The sequence below is a fragment of the Scyliorhinus torazame genome, chromosome 3 (assembly GCF_047496885.1).
Source record: "Scyliorhinus torazame isolate Kashiwa2021f chromosome 3, sScyTor2.1, whole genome shotgun sequence".
NCBI lineage: Eukaryota > Metazoa > Chordata > Chondrichthyes > Carcharhiniformes > Scyliorhinidae > Scyliorhinus > Scyliorhinus torazame.
In genome coordinates this window covers 186,117,881-186,139,388 of record NC_092709.1, presented here as the reverse complement: position 1 = coordinate 186,139,388, position 21,508 = coordinate 186,117,881, and the positions used below count along the sequence as shown (strand labels likewise).

Sequence of the window (21,508 nt, the reverse complement as noted above, 5' to 3'; positions counted from 1 at the left end):
TCCTCTCCTAAATATGGGCTTACCGATAATGTCAGCATAGACTTCCATTTGATTATGTTGCTGTGCAAGCTGAAAGGCTTCATCATTACACTTAGACATCACCAGGAACTGGATGGCAGAGCCATAGTCACCAAGATGGAGGAAGAACCTAAAAAGGAAGAAAAATATCCTCTGTACAAGAACCAGCACATCATTAATATCAGACCTAATTTATAAATTACACAGTATTATCTTAAGGAAGTCTAAGTTTTTGTTCACAAAGAGTCAGTGTTTTAAAGTTTTGATTACAGTACAGCATATGGTCAACATATGCAGTTACAACTAATTTGAAACAGGAAAATGAACGTGCTTATTTCAGTCTCTGGATGTGCCAAATTAATTACTTTTCAAGTGTTGGCAGTGGTTTTGTAGGTAAATGTGACTGTAAATACAATATAAACAAAAAGTTAAATAATGCTGAGTTAATCTGTTTTGGCCGAGAACAAAATGTTGACCAGGAGATGGAAACCCTGAATACTGCTATAAGATCTTTTACATCTAACTGCACTAATGGACAGGGCTTTGTTTAAACTCAGATATAAACGATGGCACCTCGGATAATGCACAAATCCCTCAGCACAACACTAAAGTGTTGAGATTTCATGCTCAAGTTCTGCATTAAAACTTGAATCTATGACCCAGAGGCCAGATTTTTTTGACTGAGACAAGGAGACAAGGTCACACTTAGTTGGTTTTTTATATGCAACAACTAGTGTGAAGTGCATGACTAAATTTGTTTCATTGAATAGAAATCTATAAGGATACAATAATCCCAGAAAATTTGCAAACTAATTATAATTGATTAAACCAGCCTGTGTACCTGGCTACCATTTTGGCTCCATCGATTGATTCGGTTTCTCTAATGATACGAACAGCTTCTTCTGGATTACTGAGATGATCCAATTGAATTCGAATCATATTGTCCCAGTCTTTGGCATTTTCATAAGCCATTGCAGCTTCCTTGTATCTAGAATTGAGTCACAAAGTAAAGCAGTTTAATAATAAATTCCCCAAAACAAGACACATTAGCCTTGCAACCAGATCAAAAAATGAAGACTGGCTGTTAAAATACTTAACTATTAATTCTGGCCCAATTAAGTCACACCCCAAGATATCAATAAATGCCCGAGTACACTGGATACAGTGAAAGCTATGGGTTCCGACAACATTCTCGCTGTAGTAATGACGACCTGGGTTGCATTTTCATGTAGGCAGGAAGGTCGAATTGGGAAACTTTCCAACTTGGCACATTTATCTCCTTTAAAAAGGCCCTTGCCCACCATATTTCTTTTCCCGGGAGATGCGGGCTGGATGGAGTTGGGCCAACTGCCTCTGGAGGCAGTTCATAGGTGGGCGAGTGCTAAGGTATGCAAGTTAGAAGACCCAGTTCTCAGGGACTTTGGCCCAGTTGTATTAAAGGCCATTAGGCCTTCTAGCCCTCATCCCTTCACCTGCTCCCACCCATGTCCCGAGCTCCCTCCATGCCATATATACCCCTACCCCCATGCTTGCTCCAAGCTCAATCTTCCATGTCCATCTATCTGCACAATTTATACAACCAATAAGCCATATAATATCAGTGACGAGTGTTTGATAATGCTCACGGATGAATAAACACACAAAGAAAATCTCCATTGAAAAACACTGCTGCTCATACAATAACAGACACAGCCATTCGTAGTACTAAAATTAAAAGCTTCACACCTCTTAATCGTCTCACATAAACATACAGATATTGAAACACAAAATAAAACAAAGAATAACTTATTCTAACCTCAAAGATGTTAATCTATTAAAGCTAGCCTCTCTTCAAGCCGACTAACAGACCCCGGCTGAGCTGATTCCATCAATAAGTCTTGGAGCTCAAGATGTCATTATGAGGTCTTCTGGACAACTGTTTCAACAGGAACAAATGGCTAGGCACCTATTTCCCCAGGTGATCTCATTATGAGATATGGAACGATAGCATTTATTGCAAAAGGACTGGACTTTAAGAGTAGTGTTGTTGCAATTGTATATGGTGTCGGTGAGACCACATCTGGAGTATTGGGTCTAGTTTTGGTCTCCTTATTTGATAAAGTATGTGGTGCATTGGAAGCAGTTCGGAGGAGGTTCACCAGATTGATTCTGGAGGTGAAAGGGTTGATGTCTGTGGAGATATTAAACAGTTTGGGCTTATACTCGCTGGGGTTTAGAAGGATGAGAGGGGATCTGATCAAGGTGCATAAAATACTAAATGAAATTGATGAAGTAAACATTTCCCTTGTGGGGAAATCTAGAAAAAGGTCACGAATATAGGTCGAGAGGCGGTAAATTTAGAACTGAGATGAGAAGGAACTACTTCCCGCAGAGGGTGGTGAATTTGTGGAACTCACCACGCCACAGTGCAGTGGAATCTGAGTCATTAAATGTTTTCAAGAACAAAATAGATATATTCTTGATTAAAAAACAGGTTAAAGGGATATGGGCAACAGGTTGGGAGGTGGATTTGAGACCAGGAAGAGATCAGTCATGATCGGATTGATTGGCTGAGCAGGCTCAAAGGGCTGAATTGCCTACTTCTGCTCCTAATTCCTTTGTTCCTATGAGTTCTTAGCTGACCTCCAAGGCTTACTATTGGGGCTGGATTTTGTAGAGTCTGCTGGGGTGAGCAAGATTGGGGTGGGCTCGGAGAATCATGCAGAAAGCTGTGGATCAGAACCTGCGGGGAAATGCCTCTCAATTATACTGTCGGTGGGAACCTCAAACATTCAAAATCAACCATTGGCATGCAATTTAAATGTCCCAATGTCACAGTAACCTCCACCACAAGGGAGAGTGCTAGTTTTCATTGAATAACATCTTTGGCAGGTTATCATAAATTGTTATTTCTTTGATTTGGTGTTTCAGTATCTACATGCATTTGGACAAGATTAAGAGGTGTGACGTGAGGTAAAGCTTCCGTAACACTTGTAGCTAAAGCTATAAACGATTTATTAACATTAACTGTGGGTCAACTATATACAAAACAACAAATGAATAACAGTATTAACATGCAACCGCTCGCTTCCAGCTCTCCAGTCAGTCTGAAGTCACCTGACTCTAACATTCACTTATATACTAATGTCATGTGAGAGTACCTTTAAGAAATGGGTGTTTATAAATGGGCGTGTGTATAAATATCTGTAGTGAGAGTACCTTTAAGAAATGGGTGTTTATCAGTGATGTCAGGGTGTGGGTGGAGCTGGGCTGTCTGTCAGCTTTTTACTTTCATTTTAGGCTGTTTGCTGCAGGGTGTGTGTTAGTTTCGTTTTCAGAGCTGGATAGCTGCAGTCACAGCCAGGTGTATGAATCTCTCTCTGTAATCTAAAGACTGCAAATCGATCCTGGTGATTTAAAACTAATAACAGTAGTGACTTTAACCTGATGTGCTTCTGTTAGAGGTGGGTTTTTTAAAAAGTCGTATGGATGTTAAAAGGAAAGCTTAAAGGATTACTTAGTGTTGTAGTCTTTGGGGGTTGTATTTGAATTGATGGTTGCTAAGATGTTCACTGAATGTTTTAAAAAGGTTAACTTGAGTTCATAGAATAAACATTGTTTTGATTTAAAAAATACTTTTCCATTTCTGCTGTACCACACCTATCGAGTGGGTCGTGTGCTCCCCATACCACAATCTATTAAAAGTTGTGGGTCAGCTGAATTCCATGATACACTTTGGGGTTCTCTAAACCCTGCCCCATAACCCTAATGAGATGCCTAATGGTCAGTCGGTGAATTACAACACAACCATGATATTACCACATCCCCTTTCCTTTGAAGGAATAAATTAATATATTATCAGTATTTTATCAGTATATATTTAAATTAATATATTGCCAGTGCCCTGCGAGTCTAACAGTATTAACTTTTTTCTTTAAAATTTTTAAAACTGGTTTAACAAATACATTTATATATATATATATCTACACATACAAGAACAGCAAGCATAGTATGTACAAATAGTCCAAATCTACAAACTGAGTCGATCAGGTTTTCTTCTTACTCTGGTTGATCTTCTCAAAGTTTGACCTTGCTGCTCAGAACATGTAGATAGTGGGCGGGATTCTCCAGTATCCAGCAGGCGGGCCGTACCGGCACCAAAGAGTGCCGTGAACCACTCCGGCGTCGGGCCGCCCGGCAGGTGCTGAATCCTCTGCACCTTCGGGGGCTAAGCCGGCGCTGGAGTGGTTGGCGCCGAAGGGCCTCCTCCGGCAGGCGCGAGTTGCCGCATGCGCAGGAGCGCCAGCGTGTTCCCAGAACTGCTGGCGTGACGGCGGAATGGTTCACGGCACTCTTTGGCGCCGGTACGGCCCGCCCGCCGGATACCGGAGAATCCCGCGCAGGGGGGTTCTTCTCTGCGCCGCCCATGGCGGACCTTTACAACGGCCGGCACGGAGCGAAGAGTGCCCTCACGGCACAGGCCCACTCGCAGATCGGTGTGCCCCGATCGCGGGCCAGGCCATCGCGGGCCAGGCCACCGTGCCCCCCCCCCCCCCCCCCGGAGGACTCCACAGACTGCCCGCAGAGCCAGGTCCCGCCGGTAAGAACCTTGTATAATTTACGTCGGTGGGACTGGCCGAAAACGGACGGCCGCTCGGCCCATCGTGGAACGCGGAGCGGAGAATGGCCGGGGGGGGGGGGGGGCACTGCTAACGGCCCCAGACCGGCGCGGCGCGATTCCCGCCCCTGCCAAAAAACCAGCGCGGACAATTCGGCAGCCGGCGTCGGGGCAGTTCGCTGGCCTAGCGGGGGTGTCGGAGAACCCCGCCCAATGTTCTCCATGACATTCTCATGTTCAGGAACTGCTGAACTATCCAACACTGCAGCTGACTTTGATTCTGACATAGATTCGTCAGACATCACGTTGTTGTGAAAGTCTTCTCTGATTTTCAAGATTGCGCAATGATGTCTTCTTAAAACCATCCCATCCTCTGTCTGTACATTGTATGAACGAGGTGCTACTTCTTCAAGTACAATGGCTTTTTTCGACCAATTGCCTGAATCTTCTACTGTCACAATGTCATCACTACTCAGAGATGGTAAAGTTCTAGACACTCTATCATAGAACTGCTTTTGTTTTGCGTTAATGTTTTGCATTTCCTGCAGTACCACTGCATTATTCTCCTTCTTTGCCAAGTATGAAAGTATGGTACACAACCTTCTAATCATGAGTAACTTTTCTGGCTATCTACATGTGACAATGGTGACGCTCTATAACTCAATCGTGCGAGATATGGATCAGACTGGCTGTCCATTGCCTTCTTCAACAATTGCCTAACAATATGTACACCTTTTTCGGCTTTCCATTGGCTTGAGGGTACAACGGACTCGACGTGACGTGATTGAAATCATAACTGCGAAGTGTTGCCACTCTTTACAGCTAAACAAGGACCGTTGTCACTCATGACGACTTGAGGAATTCGGTGTCTTGCAAAAATTGACTTGGAATGCAGTATTACACTGCTTGTCATTATGTTTGACAGTAGAGCCATTTTGGGATAATTTGAAAAATAGTCTATGATCATTAAATAATCTTTCCCTCATAAGTGAAAGAGATCCATAGCTACTTTCTGCCATGGTGCCGCAGGTAAATCAGATATTTGCATAGGTTCTCTTGTTTGCTTGTAATGATGCATCTGGCATGTGTTACAACTGACCACCCTGTCAATATCCTGGTTTAAAACAGAGTCATGAGCTCCTGTTTACATTTTTCAATCCCTAGATGTCGGGTACACGGAGGGAGAATTCAGAAAGTACAAATCCTCCAAAGATCTTGGCAACCATGAAGTACTGCGTCCAAAATCCATCCCTTTCTTGATGCAGTTGAACCTGTTCAATTGTCAGAGAAAATGGAATTCTCCCCAACCAGCGTGATGTCCGCCGACTGGCGCCCAAAACGGCGTCAATCAGACGGGCATCGTGCCACCCCAAAGGTGCGGAATGCTCCGCATCTTTGGGGGCCGAGCCCCAAGAGTGAGGGGCTAGGCCGACGCCGGAGGAATTTCCGCCCCGCCAGCTGGCGGAAACGGCCTTTGTTGCCCTGCCAGCTGGCGCGGAAATGACATGTCAGGGCGGCGCGTGTGCGGGAGCGTCAGTGGCCGCTGACAGTTTCCCACGCATGCGCAGTGGGGAGAGTCTCTTCCGCCTCCGCCATGGTGGAGACCGTTGCGGAGGTGGAAGGGAAAGAGTGCCCCCACGGCACAGGCCCGCCCGCGGATCGGTGGGCCCCGATCGCGGGCCAGGCCACCGTGGGGGCACCCCCCGGGGCCAGATCGCCCCGCGCCCCCCCAGGACCCCGCCCACGCCGCCTTGTCCCGCCGGTAAATAGGTACTCTAATTTATGCCGGCGGGACAGGCAATTTCTCGGCGGGATTTCGGCCCATCCGGGCCGGAGAATCGAGCGGGGGGCCCGCCAACCGGCGCGGCCCAATTCCCGCCCCCGCCGAATATCCGGTACCGGAGACTTTGGCAACTGGCGGGGGCGGGATTCACGGCGGCCAACGGCCATTCTCCGACCCGCTGGGGGGTCGGAGAATGACGCCCCTGATCTGCATGGCCGCTCGTGTCGTCGAGGGTCTCTCAAATGATTTGATCAAACTGTTGCAAAAGCATAGGATGCAGTTTTCACAATATGATTCGTATCTCCTAAAGTGGTATCCTTTCCTAGTTGGCGACAAGAAGAAGCTACCATTGCTTGCCACAGTGAAGTTGTTTGAAGCTGGTCTTTGATCAGTGGGAGCGACTAACTTCAGAAACTACTTTTAGTTGTCTTTAACCATCTAGAACATCTGACAAGCAAGCCCTTCCTAAGGATCAACGTAAATTGTTCATAAGTGGTTTTAAGACTCAATTAAATTATCAAGACAGATGGCATAAACTTGATTTTGACTTCTTAAGTGTTTAGAAGGATGAGGGGGACACAGTCAAGGTGATTACCATGATAAAGAAATTTGATGGAACAGATGCAAAGAAACTATTTCCTCTGGCATGGGAATTCAGAACAATCTTAAAATTAGACCTCGGTGGTAAAGAAGTGAAATCAGGCACCACTTCTTACACAAGCGGTACTTGGAAGTTGGAACTTTCTCTCCAGTAAGACTGTGGAGACTGGGTCAATTGGAATTTAAGACAGGTCAACATATTTTTGTTCGGCAAGAACATAGGTATGAAAGTTGAAAGGTGACTAGATAGAGTTGAGGTACAGATGCGTCATGATATGGTTGAAATGCAGAACAGGGTGACAGGGGAACTCTTATTTCTATGTTCCAGTTACCTACAGTAATTATATTCCAATTGTACAAGATTGTACCTTCCATCAGCTTCCTTTGCCTTTGCATACTGCAGGTGTATCTTGGGAGATGTTACATGAGGGAGAAGCTCTCCAACTTTTGCCCTGGGTGACATAAAAAAAAGAGATCTTTAATATGGCTGTATCTGACAGAAATGTTTTTGAGCAGAAGCATGTAAAACAATATAGTGATGCAATACAGTGTGAAAATACTGGAGTTAAAAAAAAATCTACTACAGGTTTAATCTACCAACCTGGCATTACATGTTTTTGTGTTCTGATCAGAGAATGTTTTGTTAAAAAATATCAATGTAAATTGCTTCTAATTTCACAAATGAAGTGACTGTTAAACTTGAGCCCTCCCCTCTCCCAACATTTCAGCGTTTGTCGCTCAAAGCTGGTTTTCATTAACAAACCGAGTCTGCAATAAATGGAAATTCGCAGCTTTATGCATTGTGTATGGCCTCGCATGCCCAGGTTTCACAATTAACCTCTAGTGTCCTTTATTACGTGTGAAATCCACCAGATTCTCCTGTGGCTTTGAGACAGAGGAAAAGATTCTGGTAGACTAAAACTACTTGTTAGAATAATTTATAAATTAAATAATGCATGATATTTAAATATTTGTAAACAATACAATTAGAATCAATTTGCAAGGATTTATATATGCTTTATTTACAATTAGAAAAAAAATGTAATAGGCGACTGTGCATGTGAGACTTTCAGTTGTAATTAGCCATTTTAAACACAGAGATAAAACAGAAAGACCATGAGGCGTCATTCTCCGCCGGCGGGAGTCTCAGTTTTGCCGGCGCCCAGGGGTTTCCCGACGGCATGGGGCTGCCCCACAATGGGAAACCCCATTGACCGGCCGGTGTTACGGAGACTCCCGCCGGCGGGTCGGGGCAGAAATATGGCGGGGCGGGTAGGAGAATTTCGCCCCATAATTGTAACAGGAACCATATAATCTGAAAACAAAAGTTGTGGTCAGTTTCCAGCTCACCAATCCATTAAATAAACAAATCCTTTGATTCTTTTCACTTGGGAGCTTAGAAACAGGTCACTTAGCCTCTCAAATCTGTACCATCATTCTTATATTCTTATTCAATGAAATCATGGCTGGTCTGCCACTTAACTTCATATGCCCCATACTCCTCAGGAGCTTTGGTTCACAAAAGTTATCAAAAATCTCAGTTTTAAAATTAACATTAGACCTTGATTTGTGGAAGAGAGTCCCAAACATTACTATTCTTTTTCTGTAGAAATGTTTCCTAATTTCATTCCTGAAAGGTCTAGTTCTAATTTTTAAAACCAAGTCCTGGACTCTTGACCGGTGGAAATAGCTTCTTTATTTATCCTGTCTGGTCCCCTTAAGGTTCTGAAAACTTTTGATAAAATCAACCCTCAACCTTCTCAATTCCAGGGAAGACAATCCTAGTGTGTTTTATCACTGCTTGTAGATTAACCCTTACAGTTCAGGTTTCATTCTAGTAAATCAATACTACAATTCTCCAAGGCCAAAACGTTTGAGGACACGCACCAATCAATTCAAAAACAACTTCTTCCCCGCTGTTATCAGACTCCTGAATGACCCTCTTAGGGCCTGAACTGATCTTTCTACACATCTTCTATACGGTTGTAGAACATACTGTATACTTCATGCGCTGTCTATGTTTATGTCTTTGTATTATGTATTCTCATGTGTTTATCGTATGTCCTATGTTTCCATGTATAGAGTGATTTGCCTGGACTATATGCGGAACAATACTTTTTACTGTACATCGGTAACGTGACATTAAATCTAAATCTAATCTAATCTATATGATGCCTAAGGTGAAGTGCCCAGAACTGTTCACAGTACTCTAGGTGTGGTGGTCTCACCGGACTTGTAACGTTGAAGAATGGTTTCTATCTTCTTGTGGTTATTTGGATTTGCAGAAAGCTTTTGATAAAGTCCCACATAAGAGGTTAGTGTGCAAAATTAAAGCACATGGTATTGAGGGTAATATATTAACATGGAGTGAGAATTGGTTAGCAGACAGGAAACAGAGATTAGGAATAAATTAGTCTTTTTCGAAGTGGCAGACTAGTGGGGTCCCACAGGGATCAGTACTTGGGTCCCAGTTATTCACAATGTACATCAATGATTGGGATGAGAGAACTTAATGCAATATTTCCAAGTTTGCTGACAACACAATGGTTGGTGGGAATGTGAGTGTTGAGGAGGATTTTAAGAGACTTCAAGGTGATTTAGACAAGTTGAGTGATTGGGCAAATACATGACAGATGCAGACCATGTGGATAAATGTGAAGTTATCCACTTTGGATGGAGAAACAGAGTGGCAGAGTGTAAGTTAAATGATATTAGATTGGGAAATGTTGACGTACAAAGGGGCCTGGGTGTCCTAGTATACCAATCAGTCACTGAAAGCAAGCATGCAGATACAGCAAGCAGTTAGGAAGGCAAATGATATGTTGGCCTTCAATGCATGAGGACTTGAGTACAGGAGCAAGGATGTATTGCAGCCGTACAGGCCCTTGGTGAGACCACATCTGGAGTATTTTGTGCAGCTTTGGTCTCCTTATTGAAGAAAGGATATATTTGCCAGAGGAAATGCAGGGAAAGCTCACCAGATTGATTTCTGGGATGGCAGAATTGTTATATGGGGAGAGTTTGGGTCAAACTGGAATTTAGAAGATTGGGAGAGGATCTCACTGAAACAGGGCTGGACAGACAGGATGCAGGGATTTTGTTTCCTCTTGTTTCCTTTGGCTGGCGGTTGGGGGGAGGGGGGGGGGGGGGGAAAGAGTCTAGACAAGAGGTCACAGTCTCAGGATACGGGAAAGGCCATTTAGGATTGAGATGAGGAGAACATTGTTCACTCAGGTGGTCAACCTATGGAATTCTCTATCATGGAAGGCTGTGGATGCCAAGTTACTGAATATATTTAAGAAGGAAATAGATAAGATTTATAGGCTTGCTGGATTTATTTTTAAAATATTTTTATTCAAGGCATTTACCAGATATACACAGAATATAGAATATCAGAAGAACGACACATCAACCCAATTAACAACCACAACCCCCCTGACACCAACATCCCGCCAAGATCCGCCTTCCTCATTTTAACCCCCTTACCCCCCTCAACAACCCCCCTCCCCCTTGCTGACCCCTCAATTCTCCTTGAAGAAATCAATGAATGGTTTCCACCTCCGGGCGAACTCCTCTACCGACCCCCTCAGAGTAAACTTGACCTTTTCCAACCTCAAGCGGCTCCGAGTCCCTCCAGCTCAACAAAATCCATCTCCCATCTATCAGGGAGGCAAAGGCGAATACATCGGCCTCTCTCTCCAACCCCCATACTGCCGGTCTTCCGACACACCAAATATCACCACCTCCAGACTTGGGGCCCCGTATCTAAGGAAGGATGTGCTGAACTTAGAAAGGGTCCAGAGGAGGTTCACAAGAATGATCCCTGGAATGAAGAGCTTGTTGTATGAGGAATGGTTGAGGACTCTGGGTCTGTACTCGTTAGAGTTTAGAAGGATGAGGGGGCATCTTATTGAAACTTACAGGTTACTGCGAGGCATGGATAGAGTGGACATGGAGAGGATGTTTCCACTTGTAGGAAAAAATAGAAGCAGAGGACACAATCTCAGACTAAAGGGACGATCCTTTAAAACAGAGATGAGGAGGAATTTCTTCAGCCAGAGGGTGGTGAATCTGTGGAACTCTTTGCCGCAGAAGGCTGTGGAGGCCAAATCACTGAGTGTCTTCAAGACAAAGATAGATAAGTTTTTGATCACTAAGGGGATCAGGGGTTATGGGGAGAGGGCAGGAGAATGGGGATGAGAAAAATATCAGCTATGATTGAATGGCGGAGCAGACTCGATGGGCTGAGTGGCCTAATTCTGCTCCTATGTCTTATGGAATCGCCGCCCACACCTATCCCCCACCCCCCGGAAAGAACCTGCTCATTCTCACCACCGTAATATGGGCCCTATGTGCCACTTTAAACTGGATTAGGTGCAACCTTACACACGGCGAGGACGTGTTCACCCTCCGAAAGGCCTCTGCCCACATCCAAGCCTCCCCACCCAGCTCCTCCTCCCACTTGTGTTTAATATCCTCCACCGGGGCACCCTCCCTCTCCATCAATTTCTGGGGGCAGCACGGTAGCCTTGCGGATAGCACAATTGCTTCACAGCTCCAAGATCCCAGGTTCGATTCCGGCTTGGGTCACTGTCCGTGCGGAGTCTGCACATCCTCCCTGTGTGTGCATGGGTTTCCTCCGGGTGCTCCGGTTTCCTCCCACAGTCCAAAGATGTGCAGGTTAGGTGGATTAGCCACGATAAATTGCCCTTAGTGTCCAAAATTGCCCTTAGTGTTGGGTGGGGTTACTGGGTTATGGGGATAGGGTGGCGGTGTTGACCTTGGGTAGGGTGCTCTTCCCAAGAGCTGGTGCAGACTCGATGGGCCGAATGGCCTCCTTCTGCATTGTAAATTCTATGATGAAATTTATCAAATTCGGCAAGGCCACCCCCCCCTCCCCCCCCACTGACTTTCCAAAAAAAAGACTTGAGGACAAAAATAGGAAGGTTCTGAAACATGATCGGAAACAAAGGCAGCACCGACATTTTCACTGTCTGCACCCACCCAGCTAGCAACAGCAGCAAGACATCCCACCTTTTAAAACCCGCCCACCTTCAGCCCCTTCACCAATCCAGCCAAGTTCAATCTATGCAGCTGGGCCGTGCTCCGTGCCACTTGAATACCTAGGTACCGGAAGCTCATCCCCACCACCCTAAATGGCAACTTCCCTAATCTCCTTTCTTGCCCTCTGACATTGATGGGGAACACCACAACTCTTTTCCATGCTCAAATTATATCCTGAAAACCAACCAAAATTCCCCCCAAATCTCCATAATCCCTCCAATATTCCCCATCGGGTCCGAGATATACAGTAACAAATCATCCGCATATAGTGAAATGCTATGCTCGGTACTCCCCCCGATTAATCACTCGACGCCCTGAGCGCCATTGCCAACACTCTGTTGCCAAGGCGAAAAGCAACGAGTAGAGCGGTCCCCATGTCTCGTCCCACGACGTAGCCCACAGTACCCTGAACCCATTCGGTTCATCCGCACTCGCCCTGGCGCCTTGTACAGCAGCTGGACTCAATCCACAAACTCCTGCCCGAACCCAAACCGCCCCAGCACCTCAAACAACTACATCCACTGCACCCGATCAAACGCCTTCTCAGCGTCCATCACCACCACTAATAATAATCACTTAGGGGCTGGTTTAGCACAGGGCTAAATCGCTGGCTTTGAAAGCAGACCAAGGCAGGCCAGCAGCACGGTTCAATTCCCATATCAGCCTCCCCAAACAGGCCCCAGAATGTGGCGACTAGCGGGTTTTCACAGTAACTTCATTTGAAGCCTACTTGTGCCAATAAACGATTTTCATTGCTTATTTTGCGTTGGGCCAGGGAGAAACGTACCTGCGAGTGGGAAGGGAACAAGGTGCAATTCATCAGGGCATTGGAGCAGAGTTGGCAAAGTGGCGGGCAGGGTTCAACGAGGCCAAGGCTGTGCTGCACCAGCTCTTTCTTTTTCGCAAAGTCCAACGCGTCCTCAGGCGACTCGAAGTAGAAGTGCTGATCCTCATGCGTGACCCAGAGACGGGCTGGGTATAACAGTCCAAACTTCAACTTTTTCTTAAAAAGGATCTACCTGATCTGGTTGAAGCCTGCTCTTCTCCTGGCCACCTCTGCACTAAGTTCCTGGTAAACCCGCAGGATGCTATTGTCCCATTTACAGCGTGTCTGCTTGGCCCACTGTAGAATGCGCTCCTTATCCGAGAACCTGTGGATTTCACCACCATTGCCCTCGGGGGGGGTCTCCCATTCGCGGCTTCCTCGCGAATGCTCTGTGAATCCACCTCCAAGGGCCGGGAGAATGCCCCGTCCCCCAGCAGCTTCACAAACATGTCTGCGATGTATGCCCCAGCGTCCATTCCTTCGGACTCCTCTGGGAGCCCGACGATTCTTGGGTTCTTCCGGAAGGACCTATTTTCTAGGTCCTCCACCTTCTCCAGGAGCTTCTTCTGCTGGTCCCTCAGCATCCCCACCTCCAGCTCAACCGCAGTCCGATGTTCCTCCTGCTCAGCCAGTCCCTTCTCCACCTTCTGGATCGCCCAATCCTGGGCATTCAATCTATGCTCCAATTGCTCAATCGACTCTTTTATCAGGTCCAAGCAGTCCCATTTCTGCGTAGCAAAGCCTTCCTGAATGACTTGCATCAGCTGCTCCATAGCCTGCTGGGTCGACAAGCCAGAGGTCCGAACTTCCGCCATGCTGTCTTCTGTTGCAGCTACAGTCCAAGCCTTCTCTATCTTTTTGTTTCTGCCCTTACGAACACTTCTAGTCCTTCTCTCCATGCAGCAAAGTGGGAATTCAGTAAATAATTGTACACTAACATCTGTTTTACAATTCAAGTCCAGTAGAAAAACGGGGGAAAAGTCCAAAAGTCCGACCAGAGCGGGAGCCACCAAATGTGCGACTTACTCCTTCATAGTCGCCACCGGAAGTCGTGTTTGGCACTTTCTAGCATTCTTTTCAGTTGCACAATTCTACAGAGAGTGGGAGGCACTGAAGGGCTTTTTGCTGACTTCAAGACTTCTGTACAAATCAGTTGCTCCCAGATACCAGTCAGCCCTGGAGGCAGCATGTCTGGAAGAATTCACAGAGGTCATGCAGAGCAGGACAAGGTGCTAGAAGAGAATGGAGGAGGGAGAGAAGGGCTCTCACCCAGCAGCCATATCCACATAGGGTGTTTAGGAAGTAATCTTTCTACCTGAACCTCAACGAATAACAATTTATGCTTCAATAAGGACATTCTCACTGAAGCCTGCCATCTGCTGCAGCCAAAGAACTTATGCAACTGGCTCATTCCAGGCTGGAGATATCTGCAACATCTCGCAGATTACCATCCACTGTCACGTAAGGGAGGCCACTGCAGCTCTCTATTCAAAGAGAATATTTCATTCTGTCAAGCCTGAGACCAGCAGGCGAGCACACACGTGAATCTTTCTAGGATTACAGGCTTCTCATGGTGCAGGATACCATTGACTGCATACGCAATGTTTTTTTGGACAGTGCATGACAACTCTGCCACACACTGAAAATAAATGGAGTTCCACTCACTTTACTGGTGTGACCGTAGGCAGGAAATCATGCATTTCAATGTCCGGTATCCTGGCAGCTGTCATGGTGCCTTCATTCTGCAGCAATTCACTGTGCCAGCTAAACTCCACAGCAAACCAAAGGGTGGCCACTGAGAGCCCAGGATTATCCATTGATGACATGATTATGATACCAGTGCGCAACCCGCATGTGCACTACCTGCACACATGGAAAGCGACGCTACCACATGAAAGAGCAGATCATTAGCACCCTTGAAGCAATCGTTTTACTGTGTGGACCATTCTGGAGGAGCCTTGCAGTCTTCAACTGTGTGGCATATTGCAGAATTTTACCATCATGAGAGATGACACTTACCACCACATATAGGACAAGAAGCAGCAGCTCAAGGAGGAGACAGAGGGAGAGGTGGTAAAGTAGGAGACAGACGAGAAGGACGAGGATGAGAGGCTGCAACATAGACTGTCCCTTTCTACTCAGCATGAACAAATAATTATTGAGCAATATCAATAACCTCATCCTAATTCGCTAATCACCAAGAGTCCCACACTGACTACCTTCCCCTGTCACTGACCATTACATTGCCCTCTTTGCTATAATGCAAAAGTAAAAGCCAACAGAAAATGTAGTTTCCAATGCAAAATTTATAAATTAAATCATGCCAGCGTGCATACAAAAACAAAACAATCACCATTATGCTTTCTTTTACTGCCTCCTCTGTTTGTCTTTACCTGACCTCATATTTTCATGAGTCACCTCCCCAGTGGTCACGGAATGGCAGATGGAAAGATGCTGACTTTCAGTGGAGACAATTGCAGATGATCTTGGATTGGGACCCCAAGCAGCTGTCAAAGAGTCATCCAGACGCAAAACGTTAGCTCCCTTCTCTCTCCACAGATGCTGTCAGACGTGCTAAGATTGTCCAGTATTTTCTGCTTTTGTTTCAGATTCCAGCATCCGCAGTAATTTGCTTGTACCAGCTCTGGGTCAAAGTGATCTATCTGCAGACTGTGGACTTGGCCTAGGTGACGGCAGTTTAAGTTAGTTGGCTGACAGGCATCAACAAGGGGTGGGAGGAGAATGGAGCCATGGGGCCACTGCCACTCTTCCATGCTGCACTTCACTGAAGAGCAGATTTGTGGAGTGCTGTGGGTCTTGGAAGTCCCTTTGAACAGTGACTTCCGAGAACCATGAAGGCAGCAGTCTAAGCTTCTACATCAGAAAGCTGACTTTGCATGACACTAGCCTGAGTTTCTACTGCAGCTATTTTTGGATGCTGCTTTTGAATACCGTGATTTCCACTTACAGGGTGCTGCTGTCAAGTCAAAAAGACATTCTTCCTGTTATGTTCTGTGTTATGACTGTAGTATAGATGCACACAGAACATCTAGTTCTTTGACGAGTAAGATCATTTATTAACAAGATTGACACGTGGAAAGATAACTAACGATCTATAATACAAATGGTAACTAATAAATGAATTCAGTGAATTCTGCTGGAGCTACTTCTAGTGAGACTGTCCTCAAGCATGATTCACTACCAACTGCTGAATCTCTCAAGTCACATGGTGGATCTATATTGCCACCTGCTAGTTGGAGGTTGTACCAATATTTATATACATTGTTAGATAACTATAAACATTGATGTGCACATGCATATCACCACATTGCCTGGCACACAAATGAGTAACATGGTATATGGATTTCAGTGTCAGTGAGATGCCAGGTATGTTGGTGGATCGCATCAAACAGCACGCCCCTTCGGTTGTTCTCAATGGGCAGAGTACTGACTGTACTCAACCAACCCATGCTTGCAAAACTCAGAACACAATGTATAACATTAGATGCAATTCCATTATTAGGCAGCAGTTGCTGAACAATATTGAGTGTGCCAGGAATTACGCCAACTACCAATATAGATTATCAATCAAGCTCCCAATGTAGCTCACTTACGCCTGCTAGAAACTACAAATATTCATATATAGGGACCTGACCTCTGCACCCAAAGGGATATGTCCAGATATTGCATCTTTTTCGAATGAACAAAAGCATGGGGACAATAGTTTCCTGCTGCATTTGCCACTGCAGGGGCAAAATTCTCCCCCAACGGCGCGATGTCCACCGACTGGCGCCAAAAACGGCACCAATCAGGCGGGCATCGCGCCGGCCCAAAGGTGCGGAATGCTCCGCATCTTTGGGGGCCGAGCCCCAACATTGAGGGGCTAGGCCAGCGCCGGAGGGATTCCCGCCCCGCCAGCTGGCGGAAATGGCGTTTGTTGCCCCGCCAGCTGGCGGAAATGGCGTTTGTTGCCCCGCCAGCTGGCGAAAATGGCGTTTATTGCCCCGCCAGCTGGCGCGGAAATGCGGCGCATGTGTGGGAGCGTCAGCGGCCGCCGACAGTTTCCCGCGCATGCGCAGTGGGGAGAGTCTCTTCCGCCTCCGCCATGGTGGAGGCCGTGGCGGAAGGGAAAGAGTGCCCCCACGGCACAGGCCCGCCCGCGGATCGGTGGGCCCCGATCGCGGGCCAGGCCACCGTGGGGGCACCCCCCGGGGTCAGATCGCCCCCCCCCCCCCCCAGGACCAAGGAGCCCGCCCACGCCGCCTGATCCCGCCGGTAAAGACCAGCTTTGATTTACGCCGGCGGGACAGGCAATTTCTGGGTGGGACTTCGGCCCATCCGGGCCGGAGAATTGAGCGGGGGGTCCCGCCAACCGGCGCGGCCCGATTCCCGCACCCGCCCAATCTCCGGTACCGGAGACTTCGGCGGAGGCGGGATTCACGGCAGCCAACGGCCATTCTCCGATCTGGCGGGGTGTCGGAGAATGACGCCCCAAGGCTCTAACAATCACAACCAACTTGTCTACCGACCACACCCCTTTTTTCATCTTGCATAAATTGTTGTTGCCTTTGAAATTTGGCCTTCTTGCATATCATAGATTATCATAGAATTTACAGTGCAGAAGGAGGCCATTTGGCCCATCGAGTCTGCACTGGCTCTTGGAAAGAGCACCCTACCCAAGGTCAACACTTCCACCCTATCCCCATAACCCAGTAACCCCACCCAACACTAAGGGCAATTTTGGACACTAAGGGCAATTTATCATGGCCAATCCACCTAACCTGCACATCTTTGGACTGTGGGAGGAAACCGGAGCACCCAGAGGAAACCCACGCACACACGGGGAGGATGTGAAGACTCCGCACAGACAGTGACCCAAGCCGGAATCGAACCTGGGACCCTGGAGCTGTGAAGCAATTGTGCTATCCACAATGCTACCATGCTGCCCTCATATGCCCACAATGCTACCGTGCTGCAATCATATGTCCACATGATTGCAAGATGAAAACTTCAAAAGCATGTCTCTTTTTTACAGAAACCCAAGTTTTGTACTACCAAGTGACTATTTGGATTCCCTCATCTTAAATGGCTTTACGCCTGTGATGGTCACAGCTTTATCAATCCATGTTTTTGGGTTATACTCCTGCCAATAGCCCCCTCTGCTATTCCTTGCCATTGGCTTCTGAGCACGTGTCTGGAGGGCCTCTGTGCCACTTGAGGGACAGGGCATCTTCTTTCCACCTCTTCAGACAAGATCCAAGATAGCATCCAAAAACCTTGATGTTCACACATTCTTATGATTAGCCATTCTTCATTTTTTTCCAGACTCATTTGTAGGACAACTTGCAGCCACAATGCCCTTTCCTCAAAGAGGTGCAGGTTAGCTTAAATAGTGCAGGTTGCCTTTAACCCCTCACAATATTGGGTCCCCAGCCAATGAACAGCGCGGGGATGCTGGCTGCATGCAAAAATAATTATAATGAGCAAACAACATGAAGTTGGAAGGGCATTGGTTAATCGTGCATTGTGAACTCTAAGCCTGTTTTCATTGGCAACCGCCCAGGACCACATTATCATTTTTAAAACTCCATATCCCGGCTCTAAGTGTGTACGCCCCTGTTGTGTCTTTAAAGGTGAAGATGCCCATTCCATACCACCACCTGAAATTCAAATGGAGATTGTGTCACGTGGAAGTTCAGACTGTGGAATGTGTCCCTCCAATGAGCACCAGCCCATCTCCTGTGACACTGGTCTTGAGTCAAAAGAGTTAACAGAGACCCAGGAATGAGTGTCTGGGGATAGAGTAAATGACAACCAGCAGAAAAGACTGAAGTACAAGACAACGAGGTGCAGAGAGCCAAGTTGAAACAAGTTACCAGTGAAGCAGTGTTGGTGACAATGGTTTCCGGAAGTTCAACAAGTTACAAAGAAAAGACCAGACACATCATTTATGAAACAGTTAGGATGTAACTTGTCATTTTCCTATGTTTGATAGTTACAGAGTAGAGGAAACTATCATGATGGTTAAAAAAGAGTTGAATGTTATTCTCACTATCTGATTGATTTCTTCTACTGTAAAAACATGAAACCCTTGCTGGCACTATTTTAAAACAAATATTCCCTTTCTGATTAGTTTAGTGTTTTATAGTGAAATGGAACTACAAAATCAGAAAAGGGAACAGAATTTTCCTCCAAGTATGCTTCATTCTTTTGTACAATAAGAAACAAAGAAAGTTCATAAAAGAGGTAAGAGTCAACTACTAGAGATAAAACATGTTATTTGGCACAGTTTGTAAAGCATCATCTGTTCCTTTTAAAAATAACTTTGATACATCAGGAAACATTTCTTACCAGTTTTTACAACGGATGTAAACAGATGCTGCTTTGTCATAGTACTGTCCTTTCTCATAGAGCTGAGCAGCTTCGGAGAATTGCTGTGAGTAAAACATAAACATTCACAAGATTACAGTTTAGAAAACCAGTCATGACATAGACTCTGATGATTCTGGATTTAACTTTTATTTCTTTTGGCTTCATTCTAGAATATTAAGAGTGAGTTATAGTGTGGAAGTATTGGAAGTTGCAAATACACAATCCTACAAAAATGGCATTTAAAAAAAATAAAATTCTACTCTTTGTTTAAAAAAATATGCCGTAGGATTCTATGGTGGAGTTCTGTATTAAAACATTTCACAGGGAAAACATAGAGGCGTTATAAAGGAAAAGAACATCACCAACTCTGATGTCAATGGATTGGGCTATTAAGACACTATTCACAGGGTACCCACTCCATATCGCGACATCTCCAATAACTATTTGCTAAAACACAGAGGTCAAAGATGCCTGTAATGACAACACCAACACCAGATCCATTTGCGTATTGCCCTCTGTAATTGTTTCCCCGGTGCCCAAATGTATATGTACCCCCCAGTTTCTCCCCACCCCCCCCACAAACAGATGCCTACTTATGTGCTAAAAACAATATTGCCAATTGTACAGAGTTGCTGTTGTTGAGCTAGTACATAATACCCTACCAGTTATTTTATTCTAACTTTTTTTTGTTGTTTTGTTTTTTGTGCGTGTCCCCTTCTCTCTCTCTATATATATATATATATATATATACGTGTGTGTATTCTATTTTGTGTACATAACGGTAAATATACTTTGTTCAAAAACCCAATAAAAAACATTTATAAAAAAAAAAAAAATGCCTGCAATCTGTCTCCAAAAATATCAGTCCCAATAATGTGACAAACTACTTTTAGCTGATGTCCCTTCAGAACACTTGTACCTCAAATTCCTTAGTGGGATCCACATAGGAATTTCATATCAAGAGGTATTTCAGCAACAGATTTTAAACAAAACCCTAATATAAGTATCACCTTACACAATAATATGTTTTGAAACCACTTTATAAATTAGTGCTGAGTGCATTGCCTTGTGGGCAGAATGCATATCAGGAAATCTACTACTAATCTCAATGACCAAATGCAAAGAACAATATAGCACAAGAACAGGCCCTTCGGCCCTCCAAGCCCGCATTGGTCATACCACCTTTGGGCAAAACCTTCAGCACTTCCTAGTGCCGTATCCCTCTATACCATCCTATCCATGTATTTGTCGAAATGCCTTGTGAACGTCGTTAATGTATCTGCTTCCACAACCGCCCTCGTCAGCGCGTTCCAGGCACTCACCACCCTCTGTGTAAAAAACCTGCCTCGCACATTTCCTCTAAACTTTATCCCATGCACCTTAAACCTACGCCCTTAATGACTGACCCCTCCACTTTACACAATAACATGTCTTGAAACCACTTTATATTCCTGATATGTACTCTTAGTACTTGTAACTCTGGATGTGGAGTGCCAAAATATACCCATAAATTACTTTGCAGTTGGCAACACAATGTATTAGCAGTATCCTAAATAGCAATTAGCTTTCTGTTCTGTTAAAATTACTTACTAAAGGAAAATACATAGATCTTATGATTTGTAGCAGGCAATAATTAAACCTCTATGTGACAAAGCAGGTATATTACTTGAACAAAATTAGGGATTAGTAATTAGTAACAACTTGCGTATATCAGGACATTGTTGTGTGTTTGTGCATATATAGACTTGATTAACAAGTAGCAGTATGGATGTCACAAACTATATGTGCTTAATAAATCTTCTTGAAAGCACTGAAATCAGGAAAGGCAGGAATTGTTATTGCCTAATATATATTTTCTAAATGAAGATTGGATCTTGAAGATGTTAGGTCAAGAAAATAACTTATTTAAAAGTACATATGACATTCTGCACATACATTTATATATATTTTCCTGGTTTCATAGGGAACACACCTGTCCGCAACAAGTTTCTCTAAAGAACAGGTTAGCGACCCATTGTTAATGCCTCTTCTAAATGCCTGCCTGTTAAATAGAAATACATTTTCTAAGTTGAGTTTAAATCTACAATCTGATGCCGAGAGGCTACCACTAAACTATCCAACATTATCCAGCAGAGCAAAGCGTCCCAAAATTACTATCCTGAATCTCTACCTATGTAAACTCATTGAGGTAGACATGCATCTTGGGCAGTGTGCAAAACAACGAATAACCGACGTAACATCTGATATT

The 21,508-nt window shown here is 45.2% G+C and overlaps 1 protein-coding gene across 2 annotated transcripts in view; it reads right to left on the bottom strand.

Moving 5' to 3' along the window:
• wdr19 (WD repeat domain 19) overlaps positions 1 to 21,508 on the bottom strand; it is a 247,311-nt gene that overhangs the window by 54,584 nt on the left and 171,219 nt on the right. For both annotated transcript variants that reach the window (XM_072496582.1, XM_072496581.1), the window contains exons 23-26: positions 19,240 to 19,322; positions 7,367 to 7,450; positions 860 to 1,006; positions 24 to 148 (exon numbers count right to left, since the gene is read on the bottom strand). In XM_072496582.1, coding sequence (XP_072352683.1) covers positions 24 to 148; positions 860 to 1,006; positions 7,367 to 7,450; positions 19,240 to 19,322 — 439 coding nt within the window. The remainder of the gene's footprint in view (positions 1 to 23; positions 149 to 859; positions 1,007 to 7,366; positions 7,451 to 19,239; positions 19,323 to 21,508) is intronic.